The sequence below is a fragment of the Heterocephalus glaber genome, unplaced genomic scaffold, assembly GCF_053883595.1.
Source record: "Heterocephalus glaber isolate CG9 unplaced genomic scaffold, H.glaber_assembly_v1.0 deba00000594, whole genome shotgun sequence".
NCBI lineage: Eukaryota > Metazoa > Chordata > Mammalia > Rodentia > Bathyergidae > Heterocephalus > Heterocephalus glaber.
Genome location: NW_028258151.1, coordinates 20,262,032 through 20,280,521, shown reverse-complemented (window position 1 = coordinate 20,280,521; position 18,490 = coordinate 20,262,032). Strand labels below are relative to the sequence as shown.

General features: G+C 49.2%; 1 protein-coding gene across 7 annotated transcripts in view; it reads right to left on the bottom strand.

Annotated features, from left to right (window-relative positions):
* The window catches only part of Cars1 (cysteinyl-tRNA synthetase 1), a 54,720-nt gene that overhangs the window by 20,365 nt on the left and 15,865 nt on the right, over window positions 1-18,490 (bottom strand). For all 7 annotated transcript variants that reach the window (XM_021264442.2, XM_004852124.4, XM_087205484.1 and 4 more), the window contains 12 exons: window positions 18,179-18,277; window positions 17,139-17,288; window positions 11,965-12,105; window positions 11,125-11,213; window positions 9,640-9,761; window positions 5,231-5,343; window positions 4,321-4,449; window positions 3,795-3,924; window positions 3,589-3,692; window positions 3,081-3,178; window positions 2,683-2,872; window positions 2,092-2,160 (listed from right to left, as the gene is read on the bottom strand). In XM_021264442.2, coding sequence (XP_021120101.1) covers window positions 2,092-2,160; window positions 2,683-2,872; window positions 3,081-3,178; window positions 3,589-3,692; window positions 3,795-3,924; window positions 4,321-4,449; window positions 5,231-5,343; window positions 9,640-9,761; window positions 11,125-11,213; window positions 11,965-12,105; window positions 17,139-17,288; window positions 18,179-18,277 — 1,434 coding nt within the window. The remainder of the gene's footprint in view (window positions 1-2,091; window positions 2,161-2,682; window positions 2,873-3,080; window positions 3,179-3,588; window positions 3,693-3,794; window positions 3,925-4,320; window positions 4,450-5,230; window positions 5,344-9,639; window positions 9,762-11,124; window positions 11,214-11,964; window positions 12,106-17,138; window positions 17,289-18,178; window positions 18,278-18,490) is intronic.

Sequence of the window (18,490 nt, the reverse complement as noted above, 5' to 3'; positions counted from 1 at the left end):
TGAACGCAGGGTGCAGGACGTTTAGCCTCACAGGCTTACCAAGTCCTCGCATGGCTGCTTCTTTCTAGGAGCTACTTAGAAGGGGAAGGAAAAGTGGCCCTGCAGAGGATGCTTGGTACAGCACGTGGGAAGGTGGCCTGGGCTACAGCCCCATTTAAGATTAAAGACATCTTCCTAAATTCAAAGGCAGACTGACTGTAACTTCAGAGGTGTGTTTTGGTTTTTGTTTTTAAAGAAAATAAGTACCTTACTAACATTTGCACAAGAGAACAAGGGAGCTGTGTGGGCTTTCTTTCTAAAAGGTACTAAAGTAGGTTCACATACAGCAAAGTTAAAAAACATGGTACCCACAGCAAGCTCTGAGGCTGAGAAAACACTTGGGCAGGGTGAGAGGTGGGCAGGCCTCTCATTGAACAGATGGTCTCCTTCTGGGAAAGGTTGCTGGGGGTGTCTGCAGTACCACTGTGGGGTGGGGCTCCTCAAGCTCCTTATCTTTAGGAAGCTAGGGTATAAAAAGGTTTTGCTGATGCTGGAGTTAACTGAATGGCAGAGTACTGTACTTGCCTAGCATGTGGAAAGCCCTAGGTTTAATCCCCAGCACTGACAAAAGAAAAAAAAGTACATGGAAGAAGGTTTTGTAGAAGGTAGGTGTAGTGGTACATGCCTGTAATCCCAGCTACTCAAGAGGCTGAGGCAGGAAGATCGCAAATACAGGCCAGCCTGAGCAACTTAATGAGACCCTGTCTCAAAATTAAAAAAGGCACTTGCCTAGGGTGCATGAGGCCCTGGGTTCAATATCCAGTAGCACGCACACATGCACACATGCGCGCACACACACACGGAAGGTTTCGCCTTTTTACTTGGTATTGAGCTCCTGTTTTCTTTAGAATAGTAGGTGACACATTTAAATATTGATATATATGTTCTAGTCAAATAATTATAGAACATTCTCCAGGGGGAGGGCAGAAGGACATCTATTAGTATGCTGTCCTTACTAGCAGAGGAATGCAAGTGATGCTCATGTTGGTCATGTACTACTGCAGACAAAGAAGCCAACAGCAGACAAGTGGGAACCATTCCCAAGGGGTTCTCCAGCTTGCTCTGACTTAGCATGCAGAAGGCTCTGCATGATGACCACCTCCTGCCTCTGGGGCGGCAGCTGCTGGAGCAAGGTGCTTGGGCTGTGCTGACAGACCCTGGGCCTGGCATCAAAATCAGACCTGGTCTGCTGTAAGTTTCTGCCTCAGCCCTATGGGGCAGAGGTGGATGGTGCAAATGCCTCACTCAGCATAAGCTCTGTGCCTTGTGTACATGGGGCCTGAATACATGACACATTTACTGAATAAAAATTAGTTCAGTTGGCTCTCTGTGTCATCAGGTTTCACATTTGAGGATTCAACAAACCACAAATTGAAAATACTTGGGGAAAAATCAAATTGCTTCTGTACTGAACTCAGACTGTTTTTCCTTGTCATTATTCCCTAAACCACATAACCCTTGACATAGCATTTGAATTGCATTAGGTATGACAAATAATCCAGAGATGATTTATGGTCTACAGAGGATGTGCCTAGGTTCTATGCAAATTCAATCTCCTTTTTTACGTGGGACCTGAGTATCTATGGGTTTTGGCATCCTCAGGGGTCTTGGAACCCATCCCTGGTGGGCTCCCAGGGATGACTGTACATTTGGTCAAATGTGAGAACGTGAGTTCATGCCACTGCATGGCTGAGGTGTGATCAAGGGTGAGAAGTGGCCTGTCCAGCTGGTGTTCTGAGCTGGTGCCTGAGTTCATGTGACCGCACAGGGCCTTCACTCCAGCTGTCCTGGCCAAGGCTGACATTCATATTCAGGGCACTTGCCCACTCTCCACACTCTCAGGGCCACAGCTGAAACTCAACTCCAGGTTTGGCGGAAAAGTCAATGAGGAAGGGACCCCAAGCTGGTCTCTGTGTCCACAGGGTTGATGGAGCAGGACTCCTGGGAGGATAGAGGCCCCAAAGCAGGCATAGTAGGTGGGGAAGAGGTCACATTCAGCAACAGCTGAGCTGAGGCCCCCTGAGGGCAACCCATAGGGCTTTCTCTACTCACATTTAGGCTGCTCCCAGGCTCTCCAACAGGGAACCCCAGGGAACTTTCCTCTTTGATGGCCCCAAAGATCTAGAAGAAACAAACAGGACTTAAATTGCATGCAGATGAAGAGGAGAAACACCACAGAGCACACAGCACACATACCTGGTGGCCCATCCAAACCAGGCAAGAAATTGAAAAAGCAGCAGGTCCAAGAGCCCCAGAAACCCATCCTGAGGGTACTTTGTCCATCCAGGAAAAGCCCTGGCTTGCTGCTCTGCCCTCTTCCACAATAAAGCCATGGGGATGGAGGACAATGAGGCAAGAAGTCACCCCAAGGACCCACTGGCCTCAGGACCACTGCCCTTGGACAGGAAGTGATTCTACACAAGATGTATTCCTGGTCAAGAGCTCATCACTGGTTTTGCTTTTCAAACTGCAATATGGGAGCAAAGAGAGGCTGATGCAAAGAAATTGCTCTGAGTAAAGGGTTTTACAGCTTTGATTTCTAATGCACAGACTGCACCAGGCAGACATCTCACTTCGCAGGCAGGGTGCAGCAGAATCCAATGCCACCCAGAGGCCTGTTTCCACACAAGGGACCTGGCTTACCTTTAGCATGTGGGTGAGGTACAGAGCAATGCTCTCCAGCAGAGCCCGGTTGGGCCTCCTCCTCGAAGCCTTCCGGGCCGCAATATAGAGGTTGCACTGACTGACCAGGGCCCGCATTTCCTCCATGACAGTGCGGGTGTCAACATTATCACAGAGGGCTTCATGTACTGCCATCTTCTTGTCATAAAAGCTGAGCAAGAGAGAGAAGGAACACAAATGATCAGAAGTGACGCCAGACAACAGAAGTTCTCCACCAAGCTCAACAGCCAGAGCAGTCCATCCAGGAGGGGCCGCACATTCTGCGAGGCTTGCAGAGTGTGACAGTGCTGACCTCCTCCTCCGCCACCAGGACAGAACGTGCTCATGCTCACGGCCCCACAGGAAAGGTCCCAGCATACTTCTTATTCAGCTCTGCCTCTTCATCTTCCCACTTCTCAAACTGCCCGGTGATGTCAACAGGAGCACGAAGGATGTCTTTCACATTTAGGAAAAACTCCTGAAGTTAGAAAAGGCAATATTTCCATGTGGACATTTCGGATGAACTGTTCTCCTGAACTGATTTTACTTTGGGCAAACTCTGAAGAATCACAACACACGGACATTACATACGAGGCCCAAAAGAAAGGGAAAGCTCTTTCGTTGGGGCAGAAATGTGTTCCTACTTCAGCCTGCAAGACACTCATTCAGCAGGAAGCCCAGTCAGAGTGATATGTGCTTTGCATAGGAGAAACGTGGCCTCTTCAAAGTCTGCCAAGCTGTGTCATTGTTTCACAGAAGTGGCACCCACTAGCACCCACCAATGCCCTGGCTTTGGTCACAGAATGGGATGTCAACCCATCACAGTGACCATAGGTACCTCGTGCTGGTAGTCGCTGGAGCTCCACCTCACAAGAGCTGGGGACTTACGTTCATGAACTTCTCGTACTGTAGTGCCGACTCCATGGTGTTACTCGAGTAGTCCAGCGTGTCCTTCCAGGAGTGCATGAGGAAGGCTAGCCGCAGCTGCCGTGCTGAGGGGGCACACAGAACAGGGCCACCATTACTCCCCAAGTGGCCACCATCACTGAGCATCTGTGTGGGTCCCATGAGTCTCTGGGAGAAGTGGTGCTTACCTGAATGCTTCTTCAAGGCGTCTTTGATGGTGATGAAGTTTTTTAGCGATTTTGACATCTTACAGCCTGCGATTGTCAGGTGACCTGTATGTAGGAAGTACTTGACCCAGCAATCATTTTCAAAGTAGGCCTGTGAGCAAAGAGACAGGAAGGATGGCTTTAGTGTCACCAGGGACCCCACCCGCTAGGAGGGTCCTGACACTGAATGCACTGTTGTCTTGCTTGTGTGCACTGTCTTGCAGTAATGGTTGCCTTTCCCAGGTGGTCCAAGCGGGGCTTGAAGGGACTGCTCCAGGTTACCTGCCAGCAGGTAACACAACTGCCTTAAATGTGAGCCTGTCTGTTGCCAAAGGCCAGCGTGTTAAAAGTCAGATCACATGATCAAGGTTCAAATTCTCTGCAAACCCTGGTACAGGCAAAAAGTTCTATCAAGAAGGCCTTTCCTAAGGGCTGCTGAAACTTCTCTCCAGTGTCACAGCAAGGACACTGCTCTGCATCTAGAGAGGTAACCACTGTCTTCACTTACCTCTGACTGCGCCAGCTCATTGTCATGATGTGGGAACCGGAGGTCAAACCCTCCTCCGTGAATGTCCATGGAGGACCCCAGGAGTGTGCCTGCCATGGCAGAGCATTCGATGTGCCATCCTGGACGACCCTGGGGAAACACGAAGGGCCCTTGTTGACCAGCCTTGCCACCTGCTCAGGCCTCCACTGCTCCAAGTTAATAAGCCCCTAAGCCTCTGAATGCTATGGGAACAGGAATTCAAATCCACACACGCAAAGACTAAGAGCACTGTCTCGTGGAGTTTGATACCAGTCTCCCGTGGGACGAGTCTTTGTTGAAGCCTAGGAATTCTTCCCAGAATCCCCAACACTCAAAAGTGAGGATGGGGGGGCAGGGCTCAGGGAAGAAGAAGGGAAGTAAAAATGATTAAGATGCGGTGTATGTAACAATTTCCCAAGATGAATATAATTACTATGTATCACAAACATACTCATTAAAAAAAGAAAGTGGCAGCTGGCCATATCCCTTCCCACAACACTCCGCAGTGGGGACTGTGGTCACAGGAATGTCACAGGGTCACCTTGCCTTCTGAAGCTGGGAATAGGCAACTTAAGAGTCACATTACATCAGAACTAAGGGGCCTTGGAGACGGCTGAATCTGACCACACCCCCAACTCACAGATCAGAAAACTGAAATCTCAGGAGAGGAATCGGCTTATCCAGAGTCCCAGGAAGTCTCTGTGATGTCAGGTCTCCTGGACCCTGCAGCTCTGCACTGAGGTGACACCAGGTTCTGGCCCAGTGGCAGTGTCCCTAACAGGCAGCATTGCCACTCAGGGGGACGTCTTAAAGGTATGGCTGATGCCAGCATCCTATAATACCGACTCTCTCCTCCTCCCCCAGCCCCATGCCTTTTCAGTCACTCACTCACCTTCCCCCAGGGGCACGGCCAGGATGGCTCTCCTGGCTTGGAGGCCTTCCACAGGGCGAAGTCGTTGGGGGAGCGCTTCTCACTCAGGCGGTCTGTAGAGATGCTCAGGTCACCTGTGAGTGAGCAATGGATGTGGGAAGGTTACTCAGTGGCAAGCACCCACACCAATGCCCACCCCACCAACCATGCCTTCCCGCTGGCTTTTTAACTTTGCTCAAGCACTCCCCTGAGTCTGCCCACCAGAAACCAGAGCTGACCTGTGCCTAGATATATGGTACTGCCATGATCCACACCAGCCCCAGGACCTACAGCTGTACTCATCTCTCCCTCCCCCTCCACACCTCCAGGACAAGCTATGTATGGGCTTTGGGGTGAAGCTAGGTGGTGGACAGGCTTGGGGACCCTGCTCACACAGCTGGGTTCACAGGGTCAACAGCCTGCTCAGCTATTGGCCTATGGGTCCAGGAGATACAAGGACACAGCTGAACTCAGGTGTGTGGCTTCATGGAACCTGGGGTGAGTGGTGACACTGTTCCTCCAAGACTTACAAGGAGCATACAGTGACAAGCTAAGCAGCCCAGCCAGAGAGGCCCCATGCATGGTGAGTACAGTTCCCACTGCAGGTGTTCCTCCTGGACAGGCAAGGGGTCAGGCTCTTTGGGTCTCACCGGGCAGATGGAGGAAATGCGCTGGGTAGACCCTACGCACTGGCTTGGCAGGGCCTGGCCAGTGGCACACTGGGTACAAAATGGGTAGAGTGCCAGAATAGCCAAGCACTGTCACTACAGGCACCTGCAGGACCCATGTAGGCTTCTGTGAACATGAGAACTCCAAGTCAGCCCAAGGTCCATGCTGAGAACAGCAGGAATACAGCTTTGTGGTGCTTAATTGTCAACTTGAGTGGGGAATGCCCAGATGAATTGAGTCAGCATGGCTCTGGGCATGGAAGGCTCATTTTAAGGAGGACTGTTGTTAGAATAGTATAAAAGGAGAATGAGAGGGAAGGTTTTAAGCTGATTTTCCTTCAAGCTTTCCTTTAAGCTTCAGCTGTTCTCTTCAGAGGAGTCCGGTGCTCACTGTCAGCTTGGGCATTCTCTCCTGGCTTCTGGCACAGATTCTTCAGCTTCCAACACTGGCCTTTCAGCTTGCCAGTGCAGTCTCTTTAGCTTCTAGCACTGACTTCTCAAACACCTGGCACAGACCCCTCAGCCTTCTGTGGCAGAGCCTTTGGCCTGAGGCAGACTCACGCGGGACATTGCTGCGTGCTCCAGGACTCTGGCTGGATCCTTTGGATCTCTAGTGCACGGACTGATCTTTTGCCCTTTCCTACATTTGACTCTGTGGGCGGCCATTGTAGGCCAATCTTGTAAATGTGTGTCCTGCATTAAATCTGATTCAGAGCATATGCAGTCTTTTGAGGAACCTTGCTCCAGCCCTGCAAGCTCTTCTTAAGCACTAATACAAGCCTCAAGCTGCTTGGTGAGTGGGCTGAGCAAAGGCCTTCTGCCCTGGCAAAGCACCCCAGGACCAGCCCTGGTCTTCAAGGGTCTGCTTGGCCCTGCATCCTCCCCTAGATACTATCACCATCTGTGGAAAGCCCCAGACAAGAAGTTGGCTCCATCTCAGGACCCCAGCTTGAGGGCTCCAAGTGGTGCCCCAATTTTTGAGGAACCAAAGGCAAAGAGCCTATGCTTCCCTGAGAGATGGCTAGAGGGAAACAGTGCTGAGGATGTTCTAAAACATGGGGATCTGAAAACAAAACATATACCATCCTGAACACGGAGCATGTGAATGTGTCTACAATGCCATCATCTTTGAACCTAGGAATAATTACTGCTTATAGTGTGGTGTAATGATTTGCAGATTTTAAAAAAGTCTTCAAACCAAACACAGACACACACAACAGGCAGGTCAGACCCCACCCTTGTTTCCCTCTGCCTCCCACTGCTCTGCCACCAGCAATTGTCCAGAACTACACTTGGCATGGCTCCATGACATTCTCTTTTAGTCACTCTTCACTTGTCAGATAGTGTATGTTTCAATTTTTGTTACTATTGTGAATACACTTACCTATAAATGTTTGTATCTGATTACTTTTAAAAGTACATTTTTTTTTTTTTTTTTTGGTACCGGGGATCGAACTCGGGTCCTTCCGCTTGCACAGCAGGCAGCGAAACCACTGAGCTAAATCCCTGGCCCTTAAAAGTACATTTTGAAAAAATTTATAACAGAGCATCACCTGTTTCTCTCACATCATGTCATTATTTGATGTCTGCTATTTGCTCCAGTTTTTGTTTTTCAGAGCTGAGAATGGAACCTAGGGCCTGATGTGTGCTTGGCAGATGCTCTACTATTGAGCCACACCCCCAGGCCTTGCTTCAAATTTTTTAAGTAAGAGAAATAAATCATAGAATCCCTTTTGCTCACTCCTTTGTAGGCCCATTTCCTGTGACCTCACAGGCTTGCAAGGTCGACTCCCATTGGGTGCTGATGTGACCTGGCTTCCCCAGCGTGTGTGTGCCTTCTGAGTGCACAGGCCCTCTTACTTGGCAGAGTGAGCAGGCCACCACAAGACTGCATGCCTGGTGTCACCTGCCCCCTTCTGTGCTGAGTCCCCAAATGTCAGTGGCAGGGACAGCATAGAGGAAAAACCACGTTTCCAAGCTGCCTGAGTAGGTTGTATGGGCTGTGAGGAGGTCTGACAGTGCCACAAGGAAGATGCCAATGTCCTTATGGGCACACTGAGCTCTACTCCTACTGTTCTTGGAACCTGAACCCTAACCCTGAGGTCAGTCTGGAAGAATAGGTCCAAGAATCAATGGCATTTAAGGAACAGTCAGATGGGGTCCAACAGCAAGAGGGAGAGTGGCAGGGCCTCTCACCATTCCAGAACTTTCCTTCTGCACACCCAATCTCTGGCCCTCACCTCTGCCTCCTATCCTGGGCCTGTCTCTCTCTGTATCCAAGTTGCTACAGCAAGCTGCCCCTACTTCCCTCTGAGGACTTATAAAGCTCTGTTATATCTGCAGGTTTGCTCTGCTTTCATCCTACAGGCTACAAGTTTTTCTACTCTATTAATCTTTGTGAAAACAAGCTTTTGACTTGCTACATTATTCCCATCTCATAAATCTGCCTTTACCTTTATTCCTTCCTCTGCTTTCTCTCCACTCAGTGCTGTCCTTTCCTAGCTTTCTGCCTGATGGCCTGGCTCACTATCTTCCCCTCAGCCACACCCACTCAGGCACTCAGGCACTCTCCTAGTGCCAGCATGAGTGCTTTGGCTGACATCCAGCTGTGAACCACCCCTACATTCCTCTGCAGCTTTCCTCCTCTTTAGGAGCATAAACCTCCAGGTGGGTCTGTAAATCTCACATGTCCCCTAGAGTCGACACCTCACCCAACTTCACTGTGCTGGAAGAACCTGGTCTCCATGAAAGCAGTTCTTTGGGACTGTGTAGACTGCCTTCTGTGGTCTGGCATGTGGTCTAGGTGCTTAAAAGAAATCTCAGACCACACTTGTTAACTGTATTCCAAACCTTTTATGCCCTGATTAATTTCTGGCCTGCTGTAAGTACCCACTCTGAGAAGTGTACAAATACAGGTGCGCCAGCCTCTTTGGCTTCAGGCATGGGGGGTCTGGGGTTGAGTTCTCTTGGCAGACAGGCACTTTATCACCATGAACTCATCTGTTTTATACCTACAAATGAACACTGGAGTCTTAAACCCCACTGACATTTCTGTTGTTAAGCTGCCTCAGGATTTTTCTAGTGAGTCTGTGTTGTCTTGCTTGGTGGCAAATTCTGACTTTTAAAAATACAGCCCTGAAGGTAAAAGTACTTGATCCAAATGTACATGTTAATGCCCAAACTGCCTCTGAGAAACATGGAAGCAGGAGGAAAATTGTCTGATGTGATAGCAACCCCTACTCTGCAGGGAATGTGGATATCTCCAACAATGGACTCTGTAGGTATATCTCCACACTCATTCATGGGAAAAGTACAGAGAAAATGCTTATGAAAGTTTCAAATGTGATTCTGCCCCACCTACAAAAAGTTTAACTCTATGTGTAAAATGTCTGGATCAAGATGATTAAATATCCATCACTTTGTACACACCCGAGTCCCCCAAGCCACCCTAACCGCACCCAGTTACACCACCCCCAAGAATCAACATCCCAGGGTACTGTGCCTGGCAGGATACACAGCAGCCTCTCATTTCTTTGTTTCTTAAGAAGCAATACACTTTATTTCCTTGTGTAGAAAACTTCTAAATTCCCTCAGGAGAAACATTGTGGTTCTCAGTGAACACCAGCAATGAGCTTCAGGACACCCATGGTAGCCGTGAGGTAAACCCTGCTCAGGCCAGGCAGGGGGACGAATTCTCACTCATGCATTCTGTTTTGTGCTTACCTTCCCCTTCCTGAAGAGCTTTCTGGTCTCCAACAGCTTCGGGTACCAGCTTCCCATAGGAGTGTTTCTCACTGGCAGCAAACTTCACTGTGTCAAAGTAGACAGACCCATTTGATGCATAGCTGGAAAATAAGAGAGGAATCGGGAGATCTAACAGATCCAGACACTCCCCAGAACAGTCTGAAAATCTCTGGGGGCTACAGAGTCACAAGGCACAAGTCCCTCCAAGCTTCTCTCCTGCTCTCCCTGTGGATGTTCTGGAGCCATGGCAGCTGTGTGGGCTGAGTGGAGCAAGGGAGACGCCTCTCACAGTGGAGGTGGCCTCCTCCCTGCCTGGCAGCATGCTCTGTCTGGTGTCCTGTGGCCTTGCAGTTCTAGCCTGGCCTTTTCTGGTGACGACACTGCCCTGTGTGGCATGCCCCTACGCCCCTCTGAGTGACCCTGCTACGACTCTCCAGAAGCCTCCAGGTCTCCTGATCCAGGCTTGTCCATGCAGCTCAGCTGGCCACAATCTCATGCTGCCCAGCAGCGATCTGAGTTAAGAGAGGAGAGGAGCAGCACCGTCCCTTCAGAGTTGATGCTAATGCAGACACCAAGCACATAGTCCTTACTCCCTCATCTAGTCTGTGCAGCTAGGTGGAGGGAAGCAACCCGAGACTGGCTCAGGGCCCCCACTGACAAACAGGGTGGCTCTCCCTGAGAAGATGTATCCAGCAGAGGCTGAGTGCTGCCCAGACACCAAGATCTGGCTATACTCCCATCAGGGGCTCCTTGTGAACAGTAACTTCCAAGGTGTGGGGAAGTGTTTCTTGTGGTTGTGCTGGAGTGGACACCCAGTGCAGGGTGGTGTGTGTGCTAAAATCACAGCCGGCAGGACACTGAAGAAATGCACCCACCTTTGGGACAACAAACCAGGACAATCTTAGAGTGTCCGAGTGGTGCTGATGTCTCCAAAGGCCCCATAGTGTCTGTGTTCACCATCATGCTGCTCTGGGACTATTATCCATGGCCTTAACTGCCTAGTTTCCTAGAAGACTTTGGGCCAAGTCCTCCCAGTGCATCCCCACAGGGCCCTAGGGACATCTGGAGGTGCTGTCAGCCAGACACAAGCTTCTCGGCCCTGGAGTCAGCCAGAGCTGCAAGAAGACAACTGTTGGGGTCTTTGGGACTGGCTGGGATGTGGGTCCCTCTTGCTTCCTGTCTCGAGCAGAATGGTAATGTCTGCATGATTAGATACCTACTACAATGGTAGCTACTCTGAAATGAAAAACCCAAGGGCTTTGTTTTAAAACAATCTTAAAATGAAGGTAACAGCACCAGCAGCTCAGTACAAAGCAAAGCACTTGCTGGGGGTGAGCATGAAGGTGTGGTCCACCTAGCCAGTGACCCCAGAGCACAAGTGCCCCCGTTTCCTGGACCTGAGGTTGGGGAGCTGCTCCCCCTTGAGTAGTGGGAGGCTGAGGGAGGGCCCTGACCTGTGCTTACCCATAACCGTTGTCCACAATCTTCTGGACAAAGTCCACAATTTCTGGCACATACTCACTGACCCGGGTTAAGACATCAGGAGGGAGGACCTGTGGATGACAAAGGAGAGGCTCAGCATTGTCTCTCTGAACATTTCTGCTTTCTGTGAACGTGCTCCATGAAAAAGATGTCACCAATTTACAAAACAACAACCCTGCATGGTCTAGGGGATACGTGATTATACTGGGCCTAGGCCATGTGGGCTCCCCATTTGCTGACTACTGGGCTGGTCTAGGACAGGGGGTCACCAGAGTATCCCTGCTCCAGTAGCTATCTGTGACCCTGGGCTAGTGCCTTCAGCTGAGTCTTGGGTCCCTTGTCTATGTGCATAACAAGCTCTAGCTCAGCACAGCTGCCCCAAGATTAGTTTATATAAAGAGCTGCTCCTTCCCTGACTTTGACATGCAGGGAAGGGGCCCCGAGGATGCTTGGGGTCTGCGGGCAGCCTCCCAGCCTTTTCTCTCCTCCTCCCTATCAGAGGCCTCGGGAAGCAATAATGATGATTCTAACAAGGACTTGCCTTACAAAATAGTCTTCCACCCTCAGAGTTCTGATTTATCTTCTGGGCTTCCATGTGTGGTAGGCATGGGGACAATGAAGGTGAAAATTTTACATTAAAAAAAAAAAAAGAAGCCCCTCTCCCCCTTGCTTAAGTTCAACATTGATTTAGCCACTTAATTGAGCTTATAGAATGAAGAGGCTGTGGATCACACAAGGGCTTCTGGCTTTACCAGAACAGCAAGGTGGAAACCAAGCCCTGGGACCTGAGACAGCAGGAACAAGACAACCCAGGACACTCACATTCAGCACTTCCATGTCTTTGTGGAATTCTTCTTCCCAGAACTTGGGTAGTTTGGAGAAAATGGAATTGTCAGTCACCTTGTTGCCACACGTGGAGTCTAACCAGTCAGAAAGCAAGTCCTTGGCCTCTTCCATCAATACCTAAAGGAAAAGAAATAAAACACTCAATGCAACTAGGTTTCACATGAGCACATCGATGTGATGCAGGTGGTGTGAACCAATCAGGGCCCCGAACTCAAAGACGGGCACAACTGTGTTCCACAAGGAGTCACCATCTCCGGGGAAACAGTGATGCTTACATGACCAGCTCATTCCAACAGTGCCCCTTGACCCCTTGACCACATCTACTGGTGGTAAGAAACACATTCCAACTGCAGTCTCATCATACTGGAGAAACATCTGTTGTCAAGCTCCCTGAAGGAACCTATCATTTTTAGCTTGTTAACTTGAGCATTAATAGGCATGTGGGGCCACACAGGCAGTGTGTGGTGTAAATAGGAGAAATGAAAGGTGAGAGAAAAAGTAAAGGAAGATGATGCAACAGATAGCAAAGATGCATGGGGTGGACAGAGCACCCACCATGCTGGCAAGAAGGGGAAAAGGGTACTGCATGGGTTAGGCTATGAAGCATGCCCGGGCAACAGCTCCTGGAAAACATGGCACAGCTGGCTAAAGGGTAGCTGGACCTGTTGTGCAGTACCAGGGGAGACAAGCAGAAAAGGCATAGCGTACACCCAGGGAGGCAGAGGCTGTCTGTCCATCACTACCTAGAAAGCAGTCACAGGGCCTGCCCAAACTGCAGGCACAGAAACCTCCAAAGGGTGGCCCTGGATGGATGTGCCCTGGCCCTCAGGACTGCCAGACCATGACCCAGCAACAGTGAAATCCTAGTTAAGGTTACCATATGCCTAAGGATGAGCAAATGTGAGAGGAGTCCGCTGAGACAACACCTGCACGGCTTCTAACGTGAGAGGTGTAAGACACACAGGAAAAACAGCAAGGCTAAATGTTCAGAGAAAACAAAGACAGAATCAGAGTGGTGAGCAATAGCAAGCCGTAAGACACTATCAAAATGGCCCAGGCAGACTTCAAAAGAGAAACAAATGAAGATGAAGTTGATCAACTGATGAAATAAAAACACTTAGGATGGGTGAGGCAGCTGAAGAAGGAATCAGTGGGCAGAAGACAGAACTGTAGAAGTTACCCAAAACAAAGACAAAGCAGAGGCCGGAAAGACACAAGGAAAGACAAATTTGGAGGCTGGAGGTAGTGGTGGTAGTGGCGATAAGCTGGGCCTCACATTCAACAGGAATCCCAGAAGGAAAAGAGAGGGAAAGGAGCAGAGAGATGCCCAAGGACATCAGGGTGGAAAAACTCAGAATGGATACACAGTCCACAGATCGGGAAGCACAAGAAACATCAGACCAGACAAACAAAAAACACCTATTACAACGACTTAGTAAAATGGCAGAAAGCAGAAAGAAAGGAGAGAGAGAGAGAGAGAGAGAGAGAGAGAGAGAGGGAAAGAAAGAAAGAAAAAAATATTTTTTTCAGGAGCCAGACAGAAAAAACAGAAAAGTGATTTGAAGGGCAGCCTACTGTCCTCTGCAACTGCCAACAATGGGAGCCAGCAGACAGCAGAGTGGTCCCAAAGTGCTTGGAGCAAAGGGCCAAGCCCTTGAGTTGAGTCCCAACAAAACCAACAGTAAGAAACACAGTGAAATGTGCCCATTTCTAGATAATAATTTAATAGACAGGGGGTGTGTTAGTTTCTTTCCTTTTAAAATTTATGTATGTGTGCAATACATAATAATTATATTCCCCAACACTAGCATCACAGCCTCAGCTCTACCTCAGATCATCAGGCATTAGAATCTCATAAGGAGCACACAAGGGGCAGGGGGGATAAAATAAAATAAAATTTAATGAAAAAAAACCAGACAGCGTCTCACTCTGCTGTTTAGGAAAAAAAAAAAATAAGGAGCACACAACCTAGATCCCTCACATGAGCAGTTCACAGTAGGGTTCAGGCTCCTATGAGAATCTAGCGCTGTTGCTGATCTGACAGGAAGTAGAGCTCAGGCAATAATTTAAGCAATGGCAAGTGGCTATACAGAGGAAGCTTTGATTTCTCACCCGCTGCTCATCTCCTGCTGTATGGCACAATTCCTAACAGGCCACAAACCGATACTAGTCTGTGGCCTGGGGGTTGGGAACCCCTAGTCTAGAAGACCGAAAGGGAAGTGAAAAGGGGCCCTAGCAAAAAGACAGAAACAAGAGGGTAGATGTATCGAACAAACACATAATAATTATAATAACATAACACACAAGCTTTAAAAATGACAGACTTAAGATACTGGACAACAACAGTATGAAGTCGGGGCTTCAGTGAAGTTAAAGTACTTTGAAACCCTGTACTACCAGAGGAAGGGGTAGTGTAAGTCCAGATTGCTCAATTATGCATGCACGGTCCCATGTCACAGGTGAGCATTAAAGAGCAGACCAGGAAGGAGCCTGGCCTGGCGCATGAAAGGAGTGAGCCAACAGCAGTGGTAACCACACAAAGACCAAAAGAAAACCAAGACAGAGCAGTGGAGTCAGAGCAGGTCAGATAGGTAGCTCAGCAGAAACCACCCACCAGAGGTGACTGCACATGGGTACTCCTGACATGTGCTGGCAACAAGCTATTCCAAAATCACAGGGTAACAAAGTGAGGAAGAAGGACAGAGGTCAGCAGTTTTGCCTCCTTGGGAAAGGCGGCAGCATATAGAACCCCAGGGTGATGCCATTTGTCCAGCTGTGAATATTTCTAGGGACTGAGTGGCCCACAACTTGATGACACATTAATGTCCCGGGAAAACATGACCATTATAAGCTGGAAACTCTAAATGAACAGCCTCAAAAATGTATGGCCTCCATTCCTACATATCACAAGCCAGGAAGTTGCCCCTCCAGTCTAACAAGAGGTAAAAAGCGAACAGAGAGAACATGCAGCACCCTTCTTAGGCCTGGAGAAGTGAAGTCACAGGGCAGACTATGTCCCAGCTGCGGATAGGTGAGGTCACAGGGCAAACTGCAGCCCTAAACAGAGAGGAAGGAGCACAGAGAAGCGAAGCTCCCCTGGGCAGACTTAGGAGCAGGAACTTTTGTGGGCCCAGTGTGGGTCAGAGAAGCTACAATTCTACCTGGGGAACCACTGAAGAAGCCTCAGGGTACCATGCCGGAGAGTTATAATCTGCAAGGTGGCCCTGTCATGGGGCCACTATTGTGAGCTGTCCTCCCAGGAGTGTGAATAGGTCCTCAAGATGAATATGTCCTCAAGATGAATATGGAGAAAAGTACGCCCTTATGCTTCCAGCAGGAAGAGAGACAAACCATTCTTTTTGTTTCATGGTACTGGGAATTTAACCTAAGGCCTTTGCACACAGCTACACCTGTAGCCTTTTTTTTTTTTTTGAGACAAGGTCACTAAGTTGCCCAGGCTGGCCTTGAACTTGTAATCCTCTTGCCTTAGCCTCCAAGTGCTGGGATTAGAAGTACAGCCAGGGATTTAGCTCAGTGGTTCCAGCGCCTGCCTCGAAAGCACAAGGTTCTGAGTTCGATCCCCAGTACCAAAAAAAAGAAGTATGTGCCACTAGCTTGGCCAGGAGAGGTGACATCCTGAAATACACCAGAATACTGTTTTTCCTAACAAAGCTTGCCTGCCATGGTCTGTAAAAATCATGTGCTAAGCACTTAATTCCCAGTGCAACAGTCCTAGAAGGTGGGGCCTAACAGTAAAGTTGTTTAAATCTGAGAGCTCTACCCTCAAGAATAGATAACCTCTCTCTTGCCTGCAATGTACTCTTTTGTCCTTCCTTCTGACAGGGGATGATGGAGCTAGAACAGATGATCACGGAGCCCTGATTCAGAAGCCTTGAGCTTGGACTGATTTGTGAAAATGATACAGTTCTGGAGATAGATGGTAGAGCGAGCTACATAATAATGTGAATGTGCCTAATGCCTTGGAAATGGTTAAAATGCTAACTTTCATGTTACGTATGTTCCACCATAATATCTTTTTTCTTTCTTTTGGTACCGGGGATCAAACTCGGGGCCTTGCGCTTGCGCAGGAGGCAGCAAAACCACTGAGCTAAATCCCCGGCCTTCACCATAATTTCTTTAAACAAGGATGGCAGAGGAACAACTGGGGAGAAGGTGTTACAGCAGACTTGCTGGTGACAAGGAAGCCTGACAGCAGGTACCAGAAGCACAGGTGAGCAGCTTGGCCCAAGGCACAAAGTGGAGGAGCAACAGTGACTGTGCAGAGCCTGTTTCAGGAACAAGGTCCACAGGAAGCACAATGTTCCAAGACTGCACATAGACTAGCTTTTAGAAGGCTCAGAAACAGCCACACCAGCTGATCTGGTATGTAGGAACCCAGAAGAGATAAAAATAAAAATAAAAATGAGAATGAAAGACAGAATGGCAGACTGAGGCAGGGGCTCAGGGGACAGGGAGAGGTAGTAGACACAGGACACTGAGAGGGTTGATGCTGCTACATCCTGGAGCTAAGGTGATCTCTTACAAATGAATCACCTACTGTTTCCTAACAAGGTAAGCTCAATTTGTCTCCGATGAGTTTACAGGTGGCCAGCAGGGGGCGCTGGTGGAAAGGAGAAGGGCCCTCCTGCTGTTTAGATTGGTAGCTGGGAAGGCCTGGGGGAATAGGGCAAGGCACCCTGTCCATGCCCGAAGACATCTTCAGCAGCCAGAGAGTAGGCTAGTGAGAGCCCAGTTCTGTAGGTACCCATGAGCTAGCTGCTCAACTTCAACCCTGGCTTCTCTTTCTCCAGCTGCTGCCACTAAGAAATGCTGGGGAGGGTCCACTGGAATAATTAATTTCACCAAAAGGCTGCTGCTCTCATTCCAAGTGAGAGCGTGTGGAAGTAGCATCAATGTGGGATCCAGGAGGATCCCAGGTCCTACTGGCCCTGAGCCTCACACCTAGGAAATGGGGCTGCAGGGTGTGGAATAGAGGGTGCTCTGACGAAGCCCCTGAAGAACAATGGGGTTACCAGTTACTGAGGAGTTACAGACCCATGGGCCAAGGCATTTAACTACAAGATGCAAACAATCCAGGGCAGAGCATGGTGTCCTACACAGGAGAGCCACGGGATGCACGAAGATCTCACCTGGGCAAGACTGTCCACTTCATCCCCGACAAGGCTGGCATGCACAGCTTGCTCAAGTGGCTCTGTGGCCAGCTCCACCGCATGCTGGATCCGCTCCAGCATCTGCCTCTTGTCTGGATCCGTGGTCTCATGTAATTTCACTGTAAACGGCTACAACCATAAGGATACATCACACCTGTTAGACACTGCACAGAAACCTGGTTTATGGAGCTGATTCAAGGTAGGAGAAGAGACCCGAGCCCCCAGCCTACAGCAGTCCTGCAATTGCCCATCTCCAGTGTGACTGGGCAGGCTACATAACTGTGCTAAGCCAGGTTCACCCATGAAAATGGGGGTGACAGCAGGGCTGCTAGGCTGCTTTGGGGATAAAGCAAGGTGGTGCATCCAGCAAGCCCTGTGGGCCTGTAAGACGGCCTTGCTCTAATTTCATGCATTTTCCCTCTTCCAGAGGTAAAACACCATAAACATACCAGTAATTACTAAAGGAAACTACTGTTTATTAAAAAGAATAAAGAGACTTATTATAGTCATACTTTGTAATACAAAGAACTACACATTTATAAATGAAATTATTAAACTGGAGAGAACTAATTTCTTTAACAGTCCTGAAAATTTATAGTACTGTGAATATAATAATGGTTCTAAGAAGCTTAGCATAGCTTCTGCTTTTGGTTTAGAAGTGAATATCAGATTGGTTGTGTTCTTGACATGACGACTGGCAACTCATACAGTGAAGTGTTTTCAAGAGCTGAGATTAGTGGCATGGAGACAGATCAGACATTTCCTGTAAATGGCAGGAATGCCACCTACTCTACACCTTGCTCATCTGTCCTGGTGACTTTCTCACAGATCGGGGGACCACACCTAAGAAGGCATCAGTATTCCTGATGGAATCAGCCTGGGTACTGCTTTATGAGGATCTGCCCAGACAGGCCACCCAGGGGACAATGACACCACCTTTCAGTGACCGAAAGCCACGAGCAGGGACAAGGACCAGGAGATACAGGCACGCAGTGTCCAGAGCAGAGGTGAGGGCTCACCTTCAGGGCAGTGTGAACATCCTCCAGGAGCTGGGCGGCTGGGGGCTTCCGATCCCGATACTGCTCAAAGAGGTAGTTCTGCCGGGCCCTCCTGATGATCTGCAGAGGGAGGAGACCAAGCCATGCTCAGAGCCACTCCCAACCACATGCGCCATGCTGCTCTCACCTGAGCAACTAAGTGGGGATGAGGGTGGTGTGGGGGCCACCACAGGCCCAAACCTGGGTAGCTCCACAGAACACCAAAACTGCCCTCTACCTCCCACCTGCCCAGCAGGACTGAGGTCTACTCTGAACTTCTGGATGCCTAAAGAA